The sequence below is a fragment of the Antrostomus carolinensis genome, unplaced genomic scaffold, assembly GCF_000700745.2.
Source record: "Antrostomus carolinensis isolate BGI_N321 unplaced genomic scaffold, ASM70074v2 scaffold716, whole genome shotgun sequence".
NCBI lineage: Eukaryota > Metazoa > Chordata > Aves > Caprimulgiformes > Caprimulgidae > Antrostomus > Antrostomus carolinensis.
Window position 1 is genome coordinate 1 of NW_010320958.1, and position 21,352 is coordinate 21,352.

A 21,352-nucleotide genomic window follows, 5' to 3' on the forward strand; every position below is an offset into this window, starting at 1 on the left:
TTATTATAATATATAATAATATTATTATTTATATTTTGGATCTGAATATTCACTTTTCAGTTGCCAGTCAATACAACTCTTCTGTTGTAAGAGCCTTAGTGAAAGCAGTGTCTGTTTCAGAGCATGAGTTTGTGTGTGTGTCTGCACAGAGCTGATTTCTGCATGAGATCCACACTGGGACATTTTGTACCTTTTTCCATTTCTAACTTGCATTTGTAACTCTGTGTGCACTAGGGCTGGACATGAAGCCCAATGAGAGATGCTGCTCGTTTGATGGTGATGCAGATAGAATTGTTTATTACTATAAGGACACAGCTGGCCATTTTCATCTAATCGATGGAGACAAAATAGCAACTTTAATTAGTATCTTCCTTAAAGAGCTTCTTGCCAAGGTAACTCCAACAAAGGAAATGGATGCTGACACTTTAATTTGTACAGTGCAAAATAGTCTAAGGAAGCCATATTCGTTTGTATGTATGCGGTCTCTCTAATTGACCTGAAGAGAACCCAGTTTAGAAAGAGATCAGTCCTGTACCTCACTGGTGTGGCCACGATACTGTTTTTACAAGGGTGTGACTTCCACACCTCAAGTAATAATCTGAGCACTGATATTTTAACCTGGAACCTTTTTATAGTGGGAGAGAACTTTTCCAGTTTTCAGTGTGCAAAGTGTTGATATTCCATTCTCTTTGTTTCAGAATCTTTCATTAATTTTGGGTTCAGTCCCAAACATTTGGGACTGAACATTCAACATTTCTGTGAAGCTTTATGACTGCTGGGCATTCCATTTGCATGAAAACTTGGTTGTGGCAGTCAAGGGCTTTGTATGTCATCCTTCCAAAACCACTGTCTGCCACGCAGCATCCTCTCCCCACAGGGGATAGAGAGAAAAAGCTTTTATTTTTCAGAAGTCTTCTTAGACTTGGTGTCCAAGACACTAAACCTAGACGAGGTGACCTAGTTCTGTTTTCTTGGAGACCAGCTCATTTCTTACACTGTGGCAGAAAAGCTGGCCAGTGAGGAGAACTTGTGCTTGCCACCAGCCTTTGCTTGCTTTGCACTGGAAGCTCTGACTTCACTGCTTGTGTATATGGAGGGCCTCATGTAATGCCACGTGTCTGCCCAGTGCACTGACCTTGCTGAATCTGAAAAAGAGGTTTGGAGAGCTTAAGCCTGCAGAGCTGCTTCAAGCCAGCCACAAAAACTATGATACTGATAGATTTGAACAGAATTCATGTTGTCTTAAACATTCAGAAGGTCTCTGTGAGCTGGTGCCTTCCTCTGATGCCCAGGAGTTTTGGGTGTCTGTGGGAGAACGTATGTTTAATAATTCCCATTATCCTTACATTTACCCTGCCCGTCTGTGATGCGCCTCTCGGGCAGTGAAGCACTTTGTGTTTTGTTTCGCTCAGGTGGGACGGACCTTAAAGATGGCAGTGGTACAAACAGCGTATGCCAACGGGAGCTCGACACGCTACCTTGAGGAAACACTGAAGGTCTTGTCCATTTTTTTCCTGGTGGTTTTCTGCAAATGTTGTTTACTGCCAATATGTTCCCTTTTAAAATGAATGCCTCTGTAATATGATTGCTAGCAAAACTTAAAGTAGGCTAAAATAAATGATTCTCTCAAACCTGCAGTAGCAACTAAATTCTTGGTAGTAAAGAAGACAGCAAGGGAACAAAGCTGAAAAAGTTCTAGTCAGCTTTCGCTAGTTTAAAATAAAAGTTTGGCAAAAGCTAAACAAAATCCCCTGTTACTTCTGGAACAAGTTGAGGACTTTATGGCTTTGCAACAAAATGAGTCCCTAAAGGCTCCTTGATACTTTGACACTGGTTGTTTCATCTTCTGCAGCAGGCTAAATGTTCACTACAGAAATTGAGCTAAGATATTATTTCAGTTTGGATAGAATTCTCGTATGTTCCCTGAAACCATAAAATGGATTAGGCTTTTATTGGTTTGGGGTTTTGTTTATTTATTATTAAAACCAAACAAACAGCCTTTATTTCCATTTGAACAAATGAAATCTTTTTAATTAGCTTTGCAGGAATAGCAGATAATTTTAGTTCTGGGCAGTCAGTAGTTGTGAAACACGGGTTAGTTTGCCCAGGTTGGTGCTCAGCTCCTGGCGCTTTGCCTGCAGTTCCTGTCTATGGAGAAGAGTCTGTAACACTGTTTACATTCTCTGCATATCCTTGGGCTGCAGGTGCCTGTGCACTGTGTGAAGACAGGAGTGAAACACTTGCATCACAAGGCCCAGGAGTTCGATGTTGGTGTTTATTTTGAGGCAAATGGACATGGCACAGTAAGTAAGAGCATGTAATGCATAAGATCAGCCACTATGTACAAAATTTTAGTTGGATTAGCTGGAAAAGGAGGTCTTTTCACTCTCTGCTTACCTTTATAAACAGGACTTTTCTCTCCTTGTTTGAGAACAGTCTTGTTTCCCCTTTCTGTCTTTATCATAGGATTATCACCACCTCCTCTTTGTTTTATGTGGGGATGGGAATTCATGGTAGCAAACATTAATGATGGTTATTTGGGCTTGAATGGTAAAAGTTTTTTCCTCGTTGCTGCACGTGTCCTAGTTCGTGATGTGGGCTGACCTTGACAAGCTCTCATCTTTTTATTCTAGGTATTATTTAGTAAAGCTGCTGAAACTCAGATAAGACAACTGGCAAAAGAGGAGAAAGATGATGAAAAAAGAGAAGCAGCGAAGGTGCTTGAAAACATGATTGACCTGATTAATCAGGTAAAAACTGAGGGAAGCACATCAATCACTGTGGTGACAGTGATGGGACTAAGCATGTTTGTGAGTACCTGTCAGGCTACTTCCAGGGGCAGCAGGAGCAGGAAAAAAAACCATGATAGAAGGTGCCAAGAAGAAAAGGGCAGGAACAGTTGTCTTTAGAAAAATGTAGCACTTCCTCACAAGCGGATGCAGAGTGCTTTCCTCTGCCGCAATCTGCTTGCTTCAGGACCCAGAGGGGGAGTGGAAATAGTGTGGGAACCTAGTGAGAGGATGCAACTTGTTCATGATTCAACAGCAAGTAATCTTTCATCTGATGTTTTTCACTAACTTGTGCGGTACGAGAGGTTGGGGGTGTCCCAGTGCCAATGTCCACACAGCCCTGGAGCTCCCTGTCTCCACACAGATGTTACTCCCCTGGGGTAGTGCCAACTCATACTCCACAGGCCAGCTTTACATCCTGACCCCAGAACAAAGGTGAGGTGCCAGTCCTCCTTAGCAGAGGTGAGGACTAGCTCTTGCCCTTGGCAGGCCTGTACAAGTAGGCTGCTGTTCTCCTCATCACAGGGGCAGTGTGGTCAAGAGGGAAAAATAAATCACCACCCCCCCTAAACCGGCTGGCCAAGCTCAGCTACCCAGACTGAGGAACGTCAGCCTGGCTGTGTTCTCGTGCTCTTCAGCTGGAAGCTTACTGATCAAATCACGCCTTCCTGTCTTCACTGTTGACTGCTCCAGTGTTTCTTCCCTTTCTGTTAACAGACAGTTGGTGATGCTGTCTCAGACATGTTGGTTATTGAAGCAATCCTGGCCTTGAAGGGTCTGACTGTGCAGCAGTGGGATGCCCTCTACACTGATCTTCCCAATCGGCTGCTCAAAGTTCAGGTGAGTTACACACCAGGCCAGGCTGCCTCAGGTTACGGCAGGCACGTGGGCCCCTGCTGGCAGCAGCTCTTGCCTGCATATACCTAGATAAGCTTTATTTTGAAGCTGAAAAGCCCATTAAAGGGCAGAGGTGGGCCAGACAAGCCATGAAACAACACAGAGGAGGGACCAGAATTTCACTTGGACTAAAATAAAAATATGATCTATATAAATGCTGAAATAATAGCCAACTATGTTAAATAGAATTTTCAAATTTTAACTTAGAATTTCTTTCTTAACTTTCAAATTACACAATTCCTAGTTTTCTAAGGCCCCTGCCTGCTGGGCAGACAGATTTTTCTTGCTGTGCACTTTATATAACTTCAATATTCAAGCTCTTACTTCTTTATCTTCTCAAATATTCAGATAAAGAGCTTGAGCAGCATTCTGTTAAGACAGAGGAAGCTCTGGGTTCTGAATTAACCAGAGAAGAGAGCTTCAGCTTTCTGATACAGAGGGAGAAGCTGCAGCTCCAGTTCAGAGGCTGACCAAGGAGTCATCTTCAGAACTGACCCTTTGTCCAAACCAAGCAGCTGAGTCCTGTCAGGACTTGGTTAAGGTGTGCTGAGCGGGGATCCTAGGGATCCCAGAGTGTTGGAGTGCAGCAGGCAACTCTCCTTGAGCAATTCTTCAGGCAGTGCAGCACATCAAAAGCTGAAGTTCTGTCTTACCCGTGACCTTTTTCATCCTGCTCTCATCATACACCCTCCAGCACACAAATAAATAACTGGGCTGTTTCTGATTCTGCAGGATGCAGACAGGCGAGTTATTGACACAGCGGATGCAGAGAGGCGGGCGGTCGCACCTCCGGGGCTGCAGGAGAAAATTGATGGGCTTGTACAGAAGTACAGATTGTCACGAGCGTTTGTCCGGCCCTCGGGGACAGAAGATGTCGTTAGAATATATGCTGAAGCAGACACCCAGGTCAGAGCTTAAACAGCTTCTACAGGAAGTAGATTTGTTTATGGTGTTAATCAATCTTTTGCTTAGCATTGGGTGATGGAGGGAGAACTAAGTTTACATCCTTCATTGAATCACACTTAACAGGTGCTAAATTTGGGAAAAAACTTAGTGATCACAGAGTCTCTTTGGATTTTATTCATAAAATGATGTTTAGCATTCTTAATGTTTATCTTTAAAAGTTAAATGTTTAAAAAGGTAGATTTGACACTAAATTATTTTGAAAATAAAATCAGCCTTCTGAGAACTCAAGAAGAAGGTTATCAAAGCAGCCAATAACTGCATGATTTCATAAAAGGCAAAATAAAAAACAAAACAAACTTTTGCTGCTATTAAGAATTAGTTCACATGTGAACTTAGTTTCCAGCAAAAGCAGTGCTCCTCCTCTCCCTGCTTCCCCTGCTCCTGCCTGCTTCTTCCTGCCAGTGTGACCACAGCAGCAGAAGATACACAGCACTTGCAGGAAAACACGTGCCTTAGAGCAATTACATGATCTGAACCCTCTCATGCTGCCACTACTGTAACTAACTTTTAAAACATTCCACAGGAGAATGCGGATGCCCTTGCCCATGAAGTGAGCCTGGCTGTTTACCACCTCGCTGGTGGAAGAGGAGCACCACCCCAGCCTATATAACAAGTGATACAACTGCCCTTAAAGTTCATCATGTGACTTCTTTTTTTAATATTACTTTACCATTGGTTAGTGCAGACATACTCAACCCTTCCTGAAAGTAACAAGGTTTAATCAGAACTGAGGGGAATATTATTCCACTTATTCTTTACCTCTATTAGCAACTCACCTCTTAATGAGGCACTCTTGCTGCTGAATCGTTTCCCCTCACTGAGGTTGTCTGACTTCTTGACAGGCAGCAGCCTGGTCCTGGCCTGAAGGAATTCTGCCCCACACCCAACTTATTTCATCAGTTAAGTGTCATGTTGTGCCTGAAGTCCAACTCCTGCACCCCAGCACACTTGCACCAGCTGCATTTGACTTGAGCTCTGTTGTGACTGCTCACAGTAGCTGCAGTGCAACATCCTACTGCGGAAACATCATCCCCACCTTCCCACAGCACCCGAATCATCTGTGGGCAAACAGTACAAGGCAGAGGAGGACACTGCTCTTCAGATTCAGTTCAAGGGCGAAACAATATAATGTAAAAGAGAATTTGCAAATAAAAATGTATTATTGCAATAATATCTTCATTAGATAGATTTATGAAATTAAAGTATTGCTTAGAAAGTAACTTGCAGTAATTAATAGTATTTATAATCACTTTTAAGAGGGATAGAGACAAGTTCATCTTCTGTTGCAGTTACTCCTCCCCAGCAGTGGGAAGGGCAGGGCCAACAGGCTCTAGTGTTTTAAATACACAAATATCCTTTTCTACATAGTACATTTCAAGCAGCCACCGCTGAGTGACATATTTTTCACTGTAATCCTATATTAACTCCCACAATGATGGCATTGTCCAGATTGGTAAATAAGCACAAGTTCCAATGGATTAAAAAAATAAAAAAGACAACAATAAACTGGAGCCAAATTGAAAAAATGTGCACCTTGTATTTTTTTTAGGATTTTTTTTTTAAAGACAGAACTCAAGACAACAAAACATGTACTGTAAATAGTAGGCACCATAATCAATATGAGCCACCAATATTTAAACTTGATTCAGGCCACATCCAGATTTTTTCTCTTATTTACAAATATTTAACTTAAATACAACATTAAGTATTTCATTACATACAAAGTAAGAAAAGAATACTATACAACTGGGAAAGATACAGTATCCATTTAAATAGTTACACTACATAGTACCAGTTTGGTTCATGTTTTTATGATGCCTTCAAGAAAATCCTTCTCAACCATTTCTTCTATCTTTTGTCTTGCTTTGCTGGAGAAGGTCTTGAGGTTCTCCATTTTTATGTCCTTACTGGGAAAACAGTTGGGGTAAAGGACAGGGCTCCCTGAGTGTCCAACGCATCTGCTTGTGACCTTGCTGTTAAAAACTTGGCTGAGTACATTGAAGAAAGGCAAAAGCTGCTCAATGCTGCGAACAGTGTAGATGGTTAAAAGCAAGTGACCTGGTTCCCAACTTAGTGTTTTCCCTGAGCTGTCCTCCTCTGGATTTTTCTGTAAATACAGAGAAATGGGAAATAAGACAGGACAAAACACAAAAAGCACAGGTAAAATTAAGAGACTAATGCCCAATAAAGTATTTTTCTGTATTCCAAAAATATTTGTCCTAACAATAAAACATGTTTGCTGGAGCACAGCTTTTGAAGCGGATCTCCTGCTCCTCCCCTCACCAGGCTTTACAGCAGCAGTGGCTGGGGGCACACAGGCTGGCAGTCTCTCAGCTGACACTAATGGGAAAGCTGCGGTGGGCCTTGAGTCCCCTGCCTCAGCGCAGGGCTGCCCCAAAGCAAGGCAGCCCCCCTGCCCCAGCACCCCCCTGCTGCCCTGTGGAGCTGCTCCCTGGGCAGCATCCCGCTGGCTGGCATCAACAGCCCTGGTGACAACCAGTATCACAGCTGCTTGGGCAAGTTGTGTGCTACTTCTGCTGCTTTCCAAAGCAGGCTGGGCTGTGATACCACTCGCACTTCACCCTCCTGCCAGCATTAGCGATAACAAACCCCAGAGGAAGCTAAAATAGAAACGAAGCATTTTCACTTTGAAGCTAGAGCTCAGAGTTTTCAGGAAGAGCAAAAGCAGTGCTGTTTGTAGCATCAGAAAAAACACACATGGAGGCTCTGAGTGAACACTTGAAGTTGTCCCCAAAGGCAGACAGTTCAGTTACTCATTGTGTGTTCTCAGAAGACCTCAGTTACACACCTTCCATTTCACAGGGGGACTTTCAAGGGAGAGAATTTCCGGAACCCCACCAGCAAAGGCAGCAGTCACACACCAGATGCTCACTGGCAGTGTCAGTACACCGCTCTAACCCTCTATAGGGTTGCCTTAAGTATCTGCACACTTAAATACCTGAGCACTAACATCCAGCTGCTTACTCTTCACTCATTGCTTTTGTTTCCTTTGAGTCAAAAACCATACCTAGACAATAAGGTACTATCACCACTAGAAACACTGAGTTTGGAGTGTTACTGACAAAGCAGAATGGGAGAGCTGCTACCGTGAAGGACAGTTCCAGCAATGCTGGTTTTTAGTCTGTGAGGAAGGAGAAAAGAAGCACAAAGGCCACATCAAGGAGAGCCACCTCCTGATCTGCCTCTGACCAGCACCTCCCCACTGCCCTGGCAATGCATGTGCCGAGGCTGGGGTCTGAGACCCCCGCAGGCTGCCCAGCTCCTGCCAAGCAGGCTGGCAATGAAAGGAGAGCGAAGGGGAAACGGCAGCAGTGGGAGCAGAGTGTAAGGTAAGGATTACTGATTGCACAGCCTCTGAGCAAAACAGATTTTCTTCAAGAGATGATACTTTAGCAAATACAGTTTTTGCCCTTTAAATGAAGCAACTGTCTTTCAGGAGCCTGTGACACCTGTTTCACAAAAAACAATCAGGTTAAAATCAAATATGGACGTATTTAGTATTTTAATCTGGCGGTTTGGCTTCCTGTCACAGGAGATGATTACTATTCTAGCTCTGCAAGTCTCAGGAAAAGAAAGGCTCCTAGTGAACTAGAACAAAGGGAAGACTGCATTCCAACACAGAAAGAGTCCTTGATGCCTCCTACTTTTAATGAACCTACAAGTCTTCAAAGCTTCTCCTTTAAAAACTTCACATGGGATGCACAGAAGAGGCTTTCCCATACGGGTTCTCCATCACACTTAGTATTACTCCGTGGTGAGCATGGGACGACCTCCAGCACGCAGCAAGTGTCGGTGTTACACAGCAGCCAACCAAGTGGGGTGCATGTGCAAATACTAATTCTCTCTCTGAGCAATGAAATACAATCCATCCAAGCCATTTCCTCACGGCACTATCTGCTAAGCAAACACCACTAATTCCTCAGATACTTAAAACAACAGTTAATTTGACAGAGACCAATTAGGGATTTTGTGTTTCACACCTGTTGTTGGCAAAAGATATTTTATTATTTAATTTTATAATAATTTGTGATAATAATTATTCTTAAAACTAACATTAGCTTCTTGCAAATCTCTTTTGTAGGAAACCAAATAAATATTTAAGTTATCTATAAAAATAAGGACCCTCATGATTCTTTCACTTCAAAAATCTCTCAACTTTGTCCTCTAACAAGACTGATCTCTCTCAGTTCTTACTGAAAGCTACATACTGCCCAGGGCCTTGAGATGATGCTGTTATTATGGTGAGCTTGTTTCACAACTCAAGCATCAAAGGCCACCCTCACCTGATGCTTGGCCATCTCCATTCCCTCCAAAACCACCGTCTTAAAGTCCTCCTGTTTGTCCTGTGGAAGGAAAGAGGAGAACTTTCAGACTGCATTTCAGATATCAAAATAATACTTTGCCATGAAGGCCGTGCAGTTGCTTGGTTGGGTGCTGTGCTTCGGCTAGAAAAATCACCCGCCCCAAAGAGTCCATGGTCCAGAAACAGCAGACTCGGGAGTTAGTGTGGCCAAGGCACTATCAGACAGCAACAGCACTGCCAGTTTGTTCTTCTGTTTATTGCCAGTGGTGCCGAAGGAGGTTTTTAAGCGAGTCCTTCAGACAACAGACCCTGAGCAACACCACACTACATGACTCTGAGCATTAGAGTACCCTGAAGGAAAATTAAGATCCACTGGAAGATTTTGCTCAGAAACAATTATTTTCTAAGAAAAACCTGCAGCTCTATGCAGCGGTATCCTCCTTTGCACAAAGAAGAAATGGCCTGGAAGTCAGTATTCATTACCTCATGTTTATCTCATCATCATACCCCAGCTATATGTTCACAACTGCTGCTGTGACTAGAGGGTTCCAGAAATTCCAGGAAGTTTTCTGTAAGCATACTGTGCACACTGAAACGCACTGTGAAAGTCCTGACTTCAGGCATCTATCTCAACACACAGTACTTACCAGCATGAATATTTTATACATCATACATAATTTATAATTCGTGCAGAGAGGTTATCTGGAGTGTGACCAATTTCTAACAGGTACAGAACACTGCACTGAACATCAGGGTTAGAGGTTTTGCCTGATTCGCAGTCAGTTAAAACTGATTATTCCTTTATACATGCGAGAGGAGAAATTCTCATCCTAATGGTTCAAAAACAGTAAAATGAAGAATGCAGATGTGCTGCAAATACTTGTTTTATCCCCTATAGTTGTCAGCCTTGCTCAAATAGTTCATATCTGCCCGCAACTAAGTTATCCCTAAATTTTATGCAGCCACTTGTATACCAGTAGTTTCTTTACTCAGTGAAAACACCCATTAGAGACTATAAATGCAGCAGCTACAGCAAGCTGCCAGTGTTACAGCCCTGATGATGCCATCTATTGGCAGGGAAACCCAAAAATGAAACTTCAAGGCTTTCTCCCATACGTCTTTGAGCTTCCTCCCTGTTTCCCTGGCCCACCCAGCAACATTTGCCAGCCAAGGGCCTGACCAGGGGTCTGTGTCCTCACAGCAGGAGCAGCAAAGTAGCTGACAGCAATTCTTGTGCTTTGTGGCAGCAGAAGGAACTCCCTAGGACAGGGCTTGGCCAGCTCCCATCAGCTGCAGAACTGGCCTCCACCCCACCCAGGGTTTTAATATACCTCATGCACCAACATAACAACAACCCTATTTCTGCTCCCACTCTACCTCCCACTCTAACTGTGGAGCCAAGATTCCCTGGACTGTTCTGCTCCTCTCTGCTTTCTTCCATTCATTGTAACTGCTTCAGGGAAGAAGCCCAGCCCTCCCTGGCTCTGCCCAGTCTCAAAACTCTCGGTTCTGTCATTTTTAGGAATGCATCAGTTTTCTAAATATTTAAATGTGATTAACAAAAACACTTTTCTGCCTCAAAAGGTAGTTAGTTATACTAGTAGCTACATATATGACTGGCTATCTGAAAATAATTTTATGTTAAAATCTATTAGACACTGAAGCATACTTTACTTTTTACTCAAATAATATAAATAATAATTTTAATTGGTAACTCTAAAGTCACTGACCATAGACTTCTTTTGACCATAGTAGGTTTGGGTTTTTTGTTGTTTGTTTGAGGGGGTTTTTGTTGTTGTTTACATTTTGTTTGTTTGTTTTATATACCTACATGTGGTTTTTGCCTGATGCTGACTTGAGATTACTCCAGTGAGAATCTCCCACACCAGATAAACTCCTTTCCATTCTTCACCATTAAAAAAAAATACCCAAAATAAAACAGTGCTGTAAGTTACTGTACATGAAAGCTTTCAATAAAAAGCAAAACTGGAAGCAAGTGACATACCTTTGCCTTTTTTCGCAGCAGTTTTGCTAGACGTACCACATACGGTTTGAATTCTCTCTGATGTGTACCCTGTCTTCGTACTTCCAAGCCTGAATCATCTGATGCTTCTGGAATAAAAGCCCAACGATACCTGTCATGAGATAAAACAAGCAGACATTATCCTTACTGAACATGCAGGCTTTTCTGCTAGATCTAAAAATATGAGTGGATGAAGAAATCTAGTTCTCAAAGAAAGAGGAGGGTGAGGAACCGAAACCAAGCCACACAAAAAACATCAGTCTGACAAGAAAGAATAGGAAAGGCACACTCTGAAAAGCAACATGGCCAAGAATGTAGCATTATCTTTCTCCTTTAGAGTTCCTTAAAGTATTTAAGGATAACAAGACCAAGATAAAGCAGAGATGCTAAAAACCAGTAGTATTCACACCTTCATTGTGTGCAAGAGAACTGAAAGCAATACTGAATTATAAAATACTTAAAACAGTTTTCTCCATATTTGCAATGCTTACTATAGCACACAAAATGTTCTCAATATACCATGTCGATAACAGAAACTCCTTTATTTTACCTATTCATAGGCCAACAAGACCAAGTGGACCATCCCCTCCCCCCTACCTTACTGCACTGCAAGGACTGTCTGCTTGCACTATAAACTATAAAGCAAACCAAAGTTTCTGTCCTTAAAACCTCAACCCAAGCTTCCATGCAAACACCATAAAAGACAGTGTGATTCAGCATGACTATTGTCTTTCCAGAAATGCACAGTAATGACTTAAATAAAACTAGGCTGGCTAATAATGGTGATTAGGACAACGTGAAGAACTGTGCAAGAATTACGAGCTGAATCTCCAGAAAATAAAATAAATGAAGGAACCTTCAAGATCAGCTTTAGATTTAGAAATACTACAGGGCACAAGCTGACACAGCATGTGCAAGCCCTCTCACCCTCTAGCCCACAGAAGGGGCTTTTAAAAAACAGCATAATTAGTGGTGACCATATGTTTACAGAGCTGTGCCAGGGCAGCAGCTCTCACAAGGTCACCACTGTGCAGTGTAACAGCAGAGATGAGGTATTTGCTTTCATCCTCGGTGGCTTCTCATTTCTAGGGTCTTCAGCAAATGCTGGTTGTTTTGCATTCATTTTTTTTCCAACAGAACGGGATTGTGGGGGCACTGAGGAAGCAGTTTGCACACACGAACACTACTGACCAAGAAAAACCTATGGAGTCTCCTTCACAAGCAGGTTTGTTGCACCATCTTCCAGACAGATCACGCAGGAGTAATTTAAGTGAGTCATGCTGAGACAACATACAGTCGTCTTATCTCATGCATTAGTCCCTGAGACGTGTGGGTGTATTTCGAGTTCTTAGACATTACTGCAAGCAAATACTTTAAAAATAAAATACTTGAATAAATCACTATTACTGATTAGCTCAGACATGTGGAGAATCTCTCGCCACTGGCTAAATCAAACCAGCTTGAACTCATTTGGTGTGTAGCATCATTTGCTCTGGGGGCCCCTCTGACACTGGGAGAGAACGAACTGTGGGCTGCCCTGGGTGAAGGCCAGAAAAGGAAAGGAAATAGGAAAACAAAGATTTTTATACACTAGAATTTTAACAAGAGGCATGGACAAGCATCCAAAAATTTACATGATGGTGTCTTTTACTCACATCTGAAACTGAGGCAGGTTTTCAGATGGTAAAGCTAGGGCCAAGTCCAGAAATTTGCAAGCAGACAAGTACAGGTTCAACCATCTCTGGCTATTGTAGGATGTGGAGAAACCATTGCCGCCTGTGTACGTCGTCTCCAGACCAGCAACAGATGGGCCAGAAGTTCTAAAATAAATTATAGTAGGCAGGTGAGCCATAACAGCCTTCTGCCACTATAGGAACATCATCTTTCTTACTTGCCTTTACAAACACACAACTCTCTATTTACCAACTTAATCCTGAATCCATAAATCAACGCAGAACATCAAAAATCTGTGCTATGGGTGGAGTTTTTTAAGTTTTCTATAAGTATATAAATGTGATTTTATATCTTTATATACTTAATAGAGAAAGTTTAAAATTGCCAGTTACGTTGATATTACTTTATTTTAGGGAAAAATTATTCAAAAGAACAGAAAGAATCTAGAAAAAAGTGAAGAACAAGACTTGGGCAAATAACTCTCTTGTTCTTTTGAGAAATCTGCCTCTAATGCTCGCATTGACTGAAACTGGATCAGACTTTGCAGAAGGTAGATGGGATAGAAATGGACAATGAAACTAGAAAAATTATCTACCTTGTCTTTATGTCTTTTTAACACTAGAAGAAATAATTTTTATTTAGAAAAGTGCATCACATTTATTCTAAATAAGTGTATGATTCAAAAAAGCTATACAGTCATGCCATGCATATTTTAATTGCAGAAGTGTTATTTTAGCCAGGAAGACATGGAAAGAACTAACATACTTGTTTTGCATAATTTACCTTAGTGGTTTACAAGCAATCTGACAGTGGGATTTTTTTTGTTTTGTCCTGAACAGTATGTCCCTGGTACTGCAGTCAGACTGAATTACCCTTTATTTGTTCTTCTCATTTGAGCTTGACAATTCTTTCTAAGACAAAATATACTACAGAACAATTAAACCGCCCATCCGCATGCCAGGAGGCTGTTAAACAAGGGGGAAGTCTGTAAGTTTACCTGGAAATGTCTTCATCAGCAGTGAGCTCCTGTTCCATCAGTAAAAACACTTGTACCTGAAGAGCAAATGCTACATTTTAATACCATTTTTTATGGACTGTGACTCAGGAAAATGCTGTAGGAAGGCCTGAGTAATAAGCCATAGAGGAACTGTTTGGAGCTTTATTTCCACTCCTGGATAATGAAATAACTCCCCGAACTGGAAATGGACACTGGCACCCTAGAGGGCCTTCATCCCTTATATATAGCCTGAGTAGCACAAGGGCCATAAGAAGCTGGCTCTTTTATGGCCAGGAAAGCTCTCAGAGGCTAATCCCTCCACTACTTAGAAAGAGAGAAAGACCTAAAGGAAATGAGAATAAAGAATCACATGATGGAGCAGTCAAGCTCAGGTGTGAATTCCCAGAAGTAACACAGTCTTGTCCACCGAAAGCAGTTCCAGGACTATGGTAACTTGTGTAAAGGCCAGGGGACAGCACAGGAATCAGAGGGTCACACTGAGTAGAATGGGTTTCCTAATATTTATACTATTGACAGGCTCAAAATTAAATGCAACTATTGCTAAAGCAATGCACTTGATCTTTAAAATACTCTAGATAGTTTTTCTCCTTCTACTGCTCAGATCTGTGGTTAACTAAGGGCCAGGTTAGGTGCCTACAGGTTAAAAAAAAATAACAATCACAGCAGCGATTCTGATTTGCCATCTGTGGTCCATATAGCCTGTTTGCCATCCCTTGGCTAACAGGCTATATGGACCACAAGATGCACCAACCACTCTCCCCCATTCCCATTGCCAAAGCTGAAACCCAAAAGAATGCATCAAACTGGGGACAGCAGCTCTCAGAACAGATGTTTATCCTGTCTTGTTATGACGAGTAAAACGAAAGAAAGAAGAAAGCTGAGTCCAGCCTTGTATAAATGTAGTTACAAAATTTCAGCCACAATGTGATCTGAATGACCACCAACTGCCAATACAACATGGATTCTGACTCCTTTATGTGGCTTCTCATCCTCATTGCTGGAGCAATAAGGCTGAGTGACCAGAAAAGCAAAAACAGAGAAGACTGAGCAGAACAGGAATGGGAATGGTGGAGAGGTCAGGACAAGGGGCAATGGGCAAAAACTGGAACACCAAGAGTTCCATACCAACACAGGCAGAAATTGAAGTAAGAGTCAGTAGGGAACAATGAGGGCAAATGCTAATTTAATTTAGGAGATATCTGAACAGCTTAAATAGCATAAGCCAACAAATATTCTATCTGGTTGCAGAAAATAGACATCAGGACTATGAAAATAAGACCACTTTCAATTTGTGTCCATTGTACATTTACATGCACAATATGCAGAAAACTTTTTCTTAAAATAGTTGAGGAGTAATGAGGCTGTGTCTAAAATTGGTCTGGTCTTCCAAATTACGAATGGTAACTGCAACTCACCAGTTCAGTGATCATGGTTGGCCAAAGTGAGGTAAGGTGCTGCGGAGACATTCTTAAAAGTAAAACTCTGAAGAACAGGAACACTTGGGAATGAAGGGTGGGCACCTGTGGCAAACGGAGACTTTCTACGAGCCTTTCTGAAACGAAAAGCCAAGAAGGTTCCCTCAGATCAGAGTAATTCCAAATAGTATTTTCTCCTTCCCTTATTTACTCTCAGTTTTTACTTTTTTTTTTAAAGTATCTGCCATGTTACTGTTTCAGCACTTTGCTACAATTTTATTCTATTAACATAGGAAATAACCACTTTCACCAAACAACGAACAAAACCGAGAAACCTCAAAACAGTGCAGTTGCATATTTTGATTAAAATTCTCCGCATAAACGCAATAGTACATCTGGGAGTTTTGCTCATCTTATGCAGAGTTTCACCCATTACAAAAAAAAGGAGTTAACAGATTCCAAACAATACAACAACAGCCTGAACAGCTAGAATAGATGATGATGATCATTATTAAAAGGCTGCACCACCATAGTACATGGGTTATTACACAGGGACGATGCGCTCTTATTTGACCATAAGCACCTCCAAGCATTCAACATATACATAGAGAACTTCTTCAGTCAGACTAACACACGCACTTTGCAGTTCAGACCACCTGATATCCTGAACATAATAAACCCAGCTACTGACTTGACTGGGAAAAAAAATCCAAACAAACCAAAAAACTCTCAAAGGATAAATCCTGGAACAAATGAAACAAGAAAGTTGATGCAATTGACTTTCCATGTGGAGGAAAAGACCTAAGTGTCTGCCTTGGTAGTACTGAAAGACAATATATCTAGAAGCTGCTGCTATAAGTATTCGCATCAGCTTAGATTAAAACCAAGCATGTCCCATTCCCAGCCACTTAATGTGAAAGGTCACTGAAGGATATATTCTTCAGTGACAAATAGGATAGATAAACAGAACAGAAAAAAGCTAGAGAAGTCAAGAACTCCAAACTTCTTCAAAGTCAGCCTTTCTATTTATCCCTAGTCGATAGGTGTTTATACCTTGGATGTTCACGTCAAAATGTGCATTGCAGGTACCCAAGGACGTTGATCAAGGTATAAAATAACAGATCATTGAAATAAACTGGATAAAATTCAACTGGTAATCACAAAGTCTGTGTAGTTTGTAATCATTTAAGACTGAAACATCCTAACCAAAATCTGCAGAAGCTTTGCATCCAGTCATAGAAACAGTACTGCACACCGACATTCCAGGGGACAAATTTACCTGTTGCTACCCTGTCATACAAACATTCCTCAGTTAACATCAGACTCCAGAAGTCCACTACGTGATACATTTTTACTGACCTTGTATGTCTGGAAGATACTTCTGATATTGGTCTATCTCACTACTAAAAATAGCGAAAGCCAGTCTCTTCAGGAGCATAGCACGCTGTTCCAGCTCCACTTCTCGATTAGCAAACAGATTGAGTGAGCTGCTCTGAGCTACAGCCACTCGTGCTGAAAGAGAAAATGCAAAGTGCAGAGAGGAACTTAAAAATTCCCCTTCTGTTTCACTTTAATGCACAAATAACTTACTTCCACTGCATTACTGCAGTTCGAAAGCAGATGTTATAAAGATGCATGTTCTGCAATTTGTATTTTTAACCACAGTGATTTAAAATACATGTTGAAAGAAAATTTGTAAGTATACAAAAGAGTGCCTGGTTTTGGGGCTTTTGGGAGGGAGTTTAGCCTGTTTTTTTTAAAAAAACCAAACCAAACCACAATTTGCAGGTATAGATGTTCAGAAGATTGGAACATGCAGACTCAATTTTTCCTTAAGCAGAGTTAATGTCAGATCTTAAAAAAAACCAAACCCAAAACAAACAAACAAAAAAACCCCTACCAAAACAAACAAACAAAGTAAACCAACAAAAACCACCCCCATTCATTCTGCTTAATCAACTTTGCCATATAGGCAAAATTCACTGTCTGCTGGTATGGTCCCAAATTCTCTCACTTCAAATTATCTTATATATGGATCTCCAGAAACACATAGTTGAAGAAAACATGAAAAACACTGAATAAATCAAACAGATTGGAATAAATGTTGAACAAATCTTTTCTTCAAGGTGTTTCTTTTCCCTTCTTGTAATGTTTCCCTTGGAGAAAAGTCACTACTATATCAATTGATACTTACTCATCAAATCTCTGAATGTAGTTTTGTCATGTGTCATCAAATTATCCATTATAGCTCTCCAACTAAAAGAAGAAGATTGTATACAAATCAGAAAAGCAAGAAAAAAACAGGAATTTTCAGGAATATTTACTGAGCTTCTTCTGCTCTTTTAATTCAGGCTAAGGCTTCCAATCCAAGCTCTCTGTTACACAGGTACCATTTACTGGGTGTGGTATGATCTGAAACTATATTTTCAAACACCCTTCTCAAAGAAAATAAGGGATGCCATCCAGAGGGACCTTGTCAGGCTTGAGACATGGGCCTTTGTGAACCTCATGGGGTTCAACAGGGCCAAGTGCAAGGTCCTGCACCTGGGTTGGGGCAACCCCAGGCACAAATACAGACTGGGTGATGAGTGGATTGAGAGCAGCCCTGCGGAGAAGGACTTGGGGGTACTGGTGGATGAAAAATTGAATACGAGTCGGCAATGTGCACTCGCAGCCCAGAAAGCCAACCACATCCTGGGCTGCATCAAAAGAAGCATGGCCAGCAGGTCAAAGGAGGTGGTTCTGCTCTCATGAGACCCCACCTAGAGTACTGTGTTTAGCTCTGGGGCCCCCAGCATAAGACTCATATGGACCTGCTTGACCGGGTCCACAGGAGGGCTACAAAGATGCTCAGGGGGCTGGGGTACCTTCCCTATGAGGACAGGCTGAGAGAGTTGGGGTTGTTTAACCTAGAGGAGAGAAGGCTTCAGGGAGACCTTAAAGCAGCCTTCTAGTACTTAAAGGGGCCTACAGGAAAAAAGGGGAGGGACTCTTTATCAGAGAGTATAGTGACAAGACAAGGGGTAACGGTTTTAAACTAAAAGAGGGTAGATTTAGATTAGATATTAGGAAAAAATTCTTTAGTGTGAGGGTGGTCAGACACTGGAACAGGTTGCCCAGAGAAGCTGTGGATGCCCCCTCCCTGGAAGTGTTTAAGGTCAGGCTGGATGAGGCTTTGAGCAACCTGGTTTAGTGGAAGGTGTCCCTACCCATGGCAGGGGGGTTGGAACTAGTTGATGTTTAAGGTCTCTCTGAACCCAAACCATTCTATATTTCTTTGAAATATTAATCACTTTTTCCTCATAGAATTTTTTTTTTTTTTAAATCTTGATATTGAAAAAAGACTTGTGCATAGAAATATACCTTACATAAATGAGTTTCACATTTCTTGTGGTAATCTAAACCACAGAACATCCCTCTTTATTTCTCTCAACAGAGATCTGTTGGGTAATTTTGGTCCACATTAAACATACTCTTGGGTAATGGTATACATAAAATTTATAACAGCCATCAATATAAGCAGGAAAAAAAAGTCTTACTGGTTAACACATGAAGCATCCATCTGGAAGAAACTGGAATCCATAAAGAGGTCAAATGCTTCCTTTTTCCATGCTCTCCTTGTATACTGGTACCCACTAAGACTGCTTAATAACTGGACACAGGCTCGATAGCTGGATGCATTGTGAGCACTAAGCAAAAAAAAAAAAAAAAAAAAAAAGAAGAAAGTCAACATGAAACAATTTTGAATTGTTGCTTTATAGAAAATTTGATAAGACATCTAATGCTTATCATGCATATTTCAACTTAAATGTTACCCACCAAATTTCACCTGGCTATAGAGATCTACATCAATTCAATACATCGCAAAGGTACCTGTGATTGCGGAGGTAGGGAACAACATAGTGCATAATATTTACAAGCAAAGGAATAACCCTCTCTTTTTCATCACTGTAGAAAACCATATCCAAGAGATGAGCCAAAACCTATAAAAGGAGAGGATGATATGTTATCATACACTCTCAAATAGCTTTTTATCTACTATTCAGCATTTTTTTGTATAATGTCCTTTACTCAACATTCAAGTTTATGACAGAAGTGATTAAATTTCAGGTACTATACAAAGTCCAGAGTATAAAGGTCCTATTGTTTTTAAAACACGCTAAGGTAAAAACACAGAAGCATAAGCTCCTGGGCAAAGTATTCTACAGAATAAGCTAGAAACAAAACCAATTCAAAGACTGACTGTGATCATCAGCAGTAAATAACACATACCACTAATAACACACAAAGTTTGCCACCAAAAGTTTCCTACACCTACACTCCTGAAAGGCCGTGCTTTATGCCTCACCATCCCACTGAATCTTTATAACTGGGTTTGTAACAAAGTTATATGATGGGACCCAGAATCCATTCACACCAGTGTTTCTCATCAACTAAGCTTCTAGTCCAAAGCTTTTCACAATGTAAAAGTTTATTATAAGACAGTATTACATTTGAGGAGACATTTACCTCTGAAAGTAAGGTCAATGCATGGACACTATAAACAGATGGAGTTATGTTTGAAGTTTCCATTGCTGGAGACAACATATCTAAATTAAGAAAATAAAAAAAATGTCCAAAGTTAGCTTTCTTAAGCCATTACTTACCTTACAATCATACTTTAATAGCATATATTTTGAAGATGTACAGACTTTGCCAGATACGCTGTGTGAGATACTAATGCCAGAACAATACTGAAGCATTTTTAATATATTCAAATATAGCAAAGCTGTCCTCTTTGGCCTGATAATTGATGTTTTATTTAAAATAAAGATGAAAATGAAACTACCTTCAACATCTGATTCTAAGTTGTTTCCATCAACCATAATCTTGGGAGAAGGCTTAACCTCTAAGTTTCGTCTTAGCCAAGTCGTCTGTTCCAAGGAAGAACCAGCAATTGCCCCAATGGCATCCACTATCTTGTGCGTTACATCCTGGTAGGAAAAAACCCAAGCATTTAAAGAACTTTGTGCAGAAGGGTTGTATTTGGTGTCCTGATGTGTTTTTGTAGAAAATCTATATAACTAAGTATAGAACTGCTTTCAAATTGCTTCTGTTCTATATTATCAGTGATTAATAACTCCACAGAAAATGAGATCTTTTTCAACAGATCAAACAGTAAACAGTAGAAGATACTAAAGAGTCAATTCAGACTACAGAAATTATATATCAGATAATTCTAGTACATTCAAGCATTCATTGTTCAGTATTTTCAAAAGAGACATACAAACAATACATTTCTTACTTGGAGATCTCTTTGATCTTTCTTATTCTCCAGACTTGGGTTTTTCATAATGAATTCATTAAGGACACTGAAAAATTATAGAAGTAGATATGGATTTTTTTCTCACAATACATTATTCAGTTTAAGAGCTAGGACAAATCTGAAGAATTCTATGTGCACAATACTTATTAAACAAAACCTTCAGTTATTGCCACTTATCAATATTCTAGAAAACATCCTTTCAAGTTTCTTACATTAATTTTGATCATACTGTAATAGTTTCTCAAGAACATATCTTACCAGACTATACACAAAATTGTCTTTGGACACAGTTTACTAGGGAAGATAAAATTCCAGGAACTCAAGAAAATGGTCCTTGAAGCTTTATACAGAAAATAATTTTCAACATTTTATTCCTAATATTCCACAATCAGCTTTCATGCTGGGAAAGAATCCTTTCTAATGGGCTGCACATCTACATATACCTAAGAAATAGTCATTGTAGTTATTTTCTAAGAAAAATCAGAAGCTTAAACGTACTGTTTAAAGAGCCTGAGTTGCTCAAACAATCAGTAAGGTAAGACTGTGGCTTATATCATACTATAATATAAAATTTAATATACATAACTATTCTTCAGAGAAGAAACTCATTTGATAAAAGCCACAGAACTCAGGCAATAGCTCTATCACTCAAAAATAAGTGACAGAGATCTCTAAACACTTAACATTTCAGTATGATTTCACACACTGACATTTGAGCTTATTTGGAAATTGCACTTACCCAAGTATAAGGAATTGTCCTGGAGCTGGAAGACCAACCTGGATGGAATCTTTTAACAGAAGCAGCAGTGCTGCCCAGCTATCTACTAAGCTGGTCACTGGAATCCTAAGAGAGAGAGAGAGAGAGAGAGAGAGAGAGAGAGAGAGAGAGAGAGAGAGAGAGAGAGAGAGAGAGAGAGAGAGAGAGAGAGAGAGAGAGAGAG

At 40.6% G+C, this 21,352-nt stretch overlaps 2 protein-coding genes across 3 annotated transcripts in view; one reads left to right on the forward strand and one right to left on the reverse strand.

The window, feature by feature from the left end:
- Positions 1 to 234: 234 nt before the first annotated feature.
- Positions 235 to 5,262, forward strand: PGM3 (phosphoglucomutase 3; the record flags this gene model as incomplete). The annotated part of the gene is made up of 7 exons (XM_010169727.1): positions 235 to 392; positions 1,413 to 1,496; positions 2,205 to 2,303; positions 2,634 to 2,750; positions 3,507 to 3,629; positions 4,419 to 4,592; positions 5,176 to 5,262. Coding segments are annotated over 7 exons (842 nt in total), but the record flags the coding sequence as incomplete, so codon positions are not given.
- A 916-nt stretch (positions 5,263 to 6,178) lies between these two features.
- DOP1A (DOP1 leucine zipper like protein A) overlaps positions 6,179 to 21,352 on the reverse strand; it is a 54,612-nt gene continuing 39,438 nt past the window's right edge. Inside the window, exons 25-38 of one of the 2 annotated variants that reach the window (XM_010169725.2) lie at positions 21,151 to 21,255; positions 20,391 to 20,457; positions 19,935 to 20,079; positions 19,616 to 19,695; positions 18,980 to 19,089; positions 18,646 to 18,795; positions 17,301 to 17,362; positions 16,466 to 16,618; positions 15,107 to 15,243; positions 13,671 to 13,726; positions 12,655 to 12,819; positions 10,982 to 11,111; positions 8,957 to 9,016; positions 6,454 to 6,759 (exon numbers count right to left, since the gene is read on the reverse strand). In XM_010169725.2, the coding sequence (XP_010168027.1) occupies positions 6,454 to 6,759; positions 8,957 to 9,016; positions 10,982 to 11,111; positions 12,655 to 12,819; positions 13,671 to 13,726; positions 15,107 to 15,243; positions 16,466 to 16,618; positions 17,301 to 17,362; positions 18,646 to 18,795; positions 18,980 to 19,089; positions 19,616 to 19,695; positions 19,935 to 20,079; positions 20,391 to 20,457; positions 21,151 to 21,255 (1,726 nt within the window). Of the gene's footprint in view, positions 6,760 to 8,956; positions 9,017 to 10,981; positions 11,112 to 12,654; positions 12,820 to 13,670; positions 13,727 to 15,106; positions 15,244 to 16,465; positions 16,619 to 17,300; positions 17,363 to 18,645; positions 18,796 to 18,979; positions 19,090 to 19,615; positions 19,696 to 19,934; positions 20,080 to 20,390; positions 20,458 to 21,150; positions 21,256 to 21,352 lie in introns of both variants that reach the window. The other variant, XM_010169726.2, reaches the window with a different exon arrangement.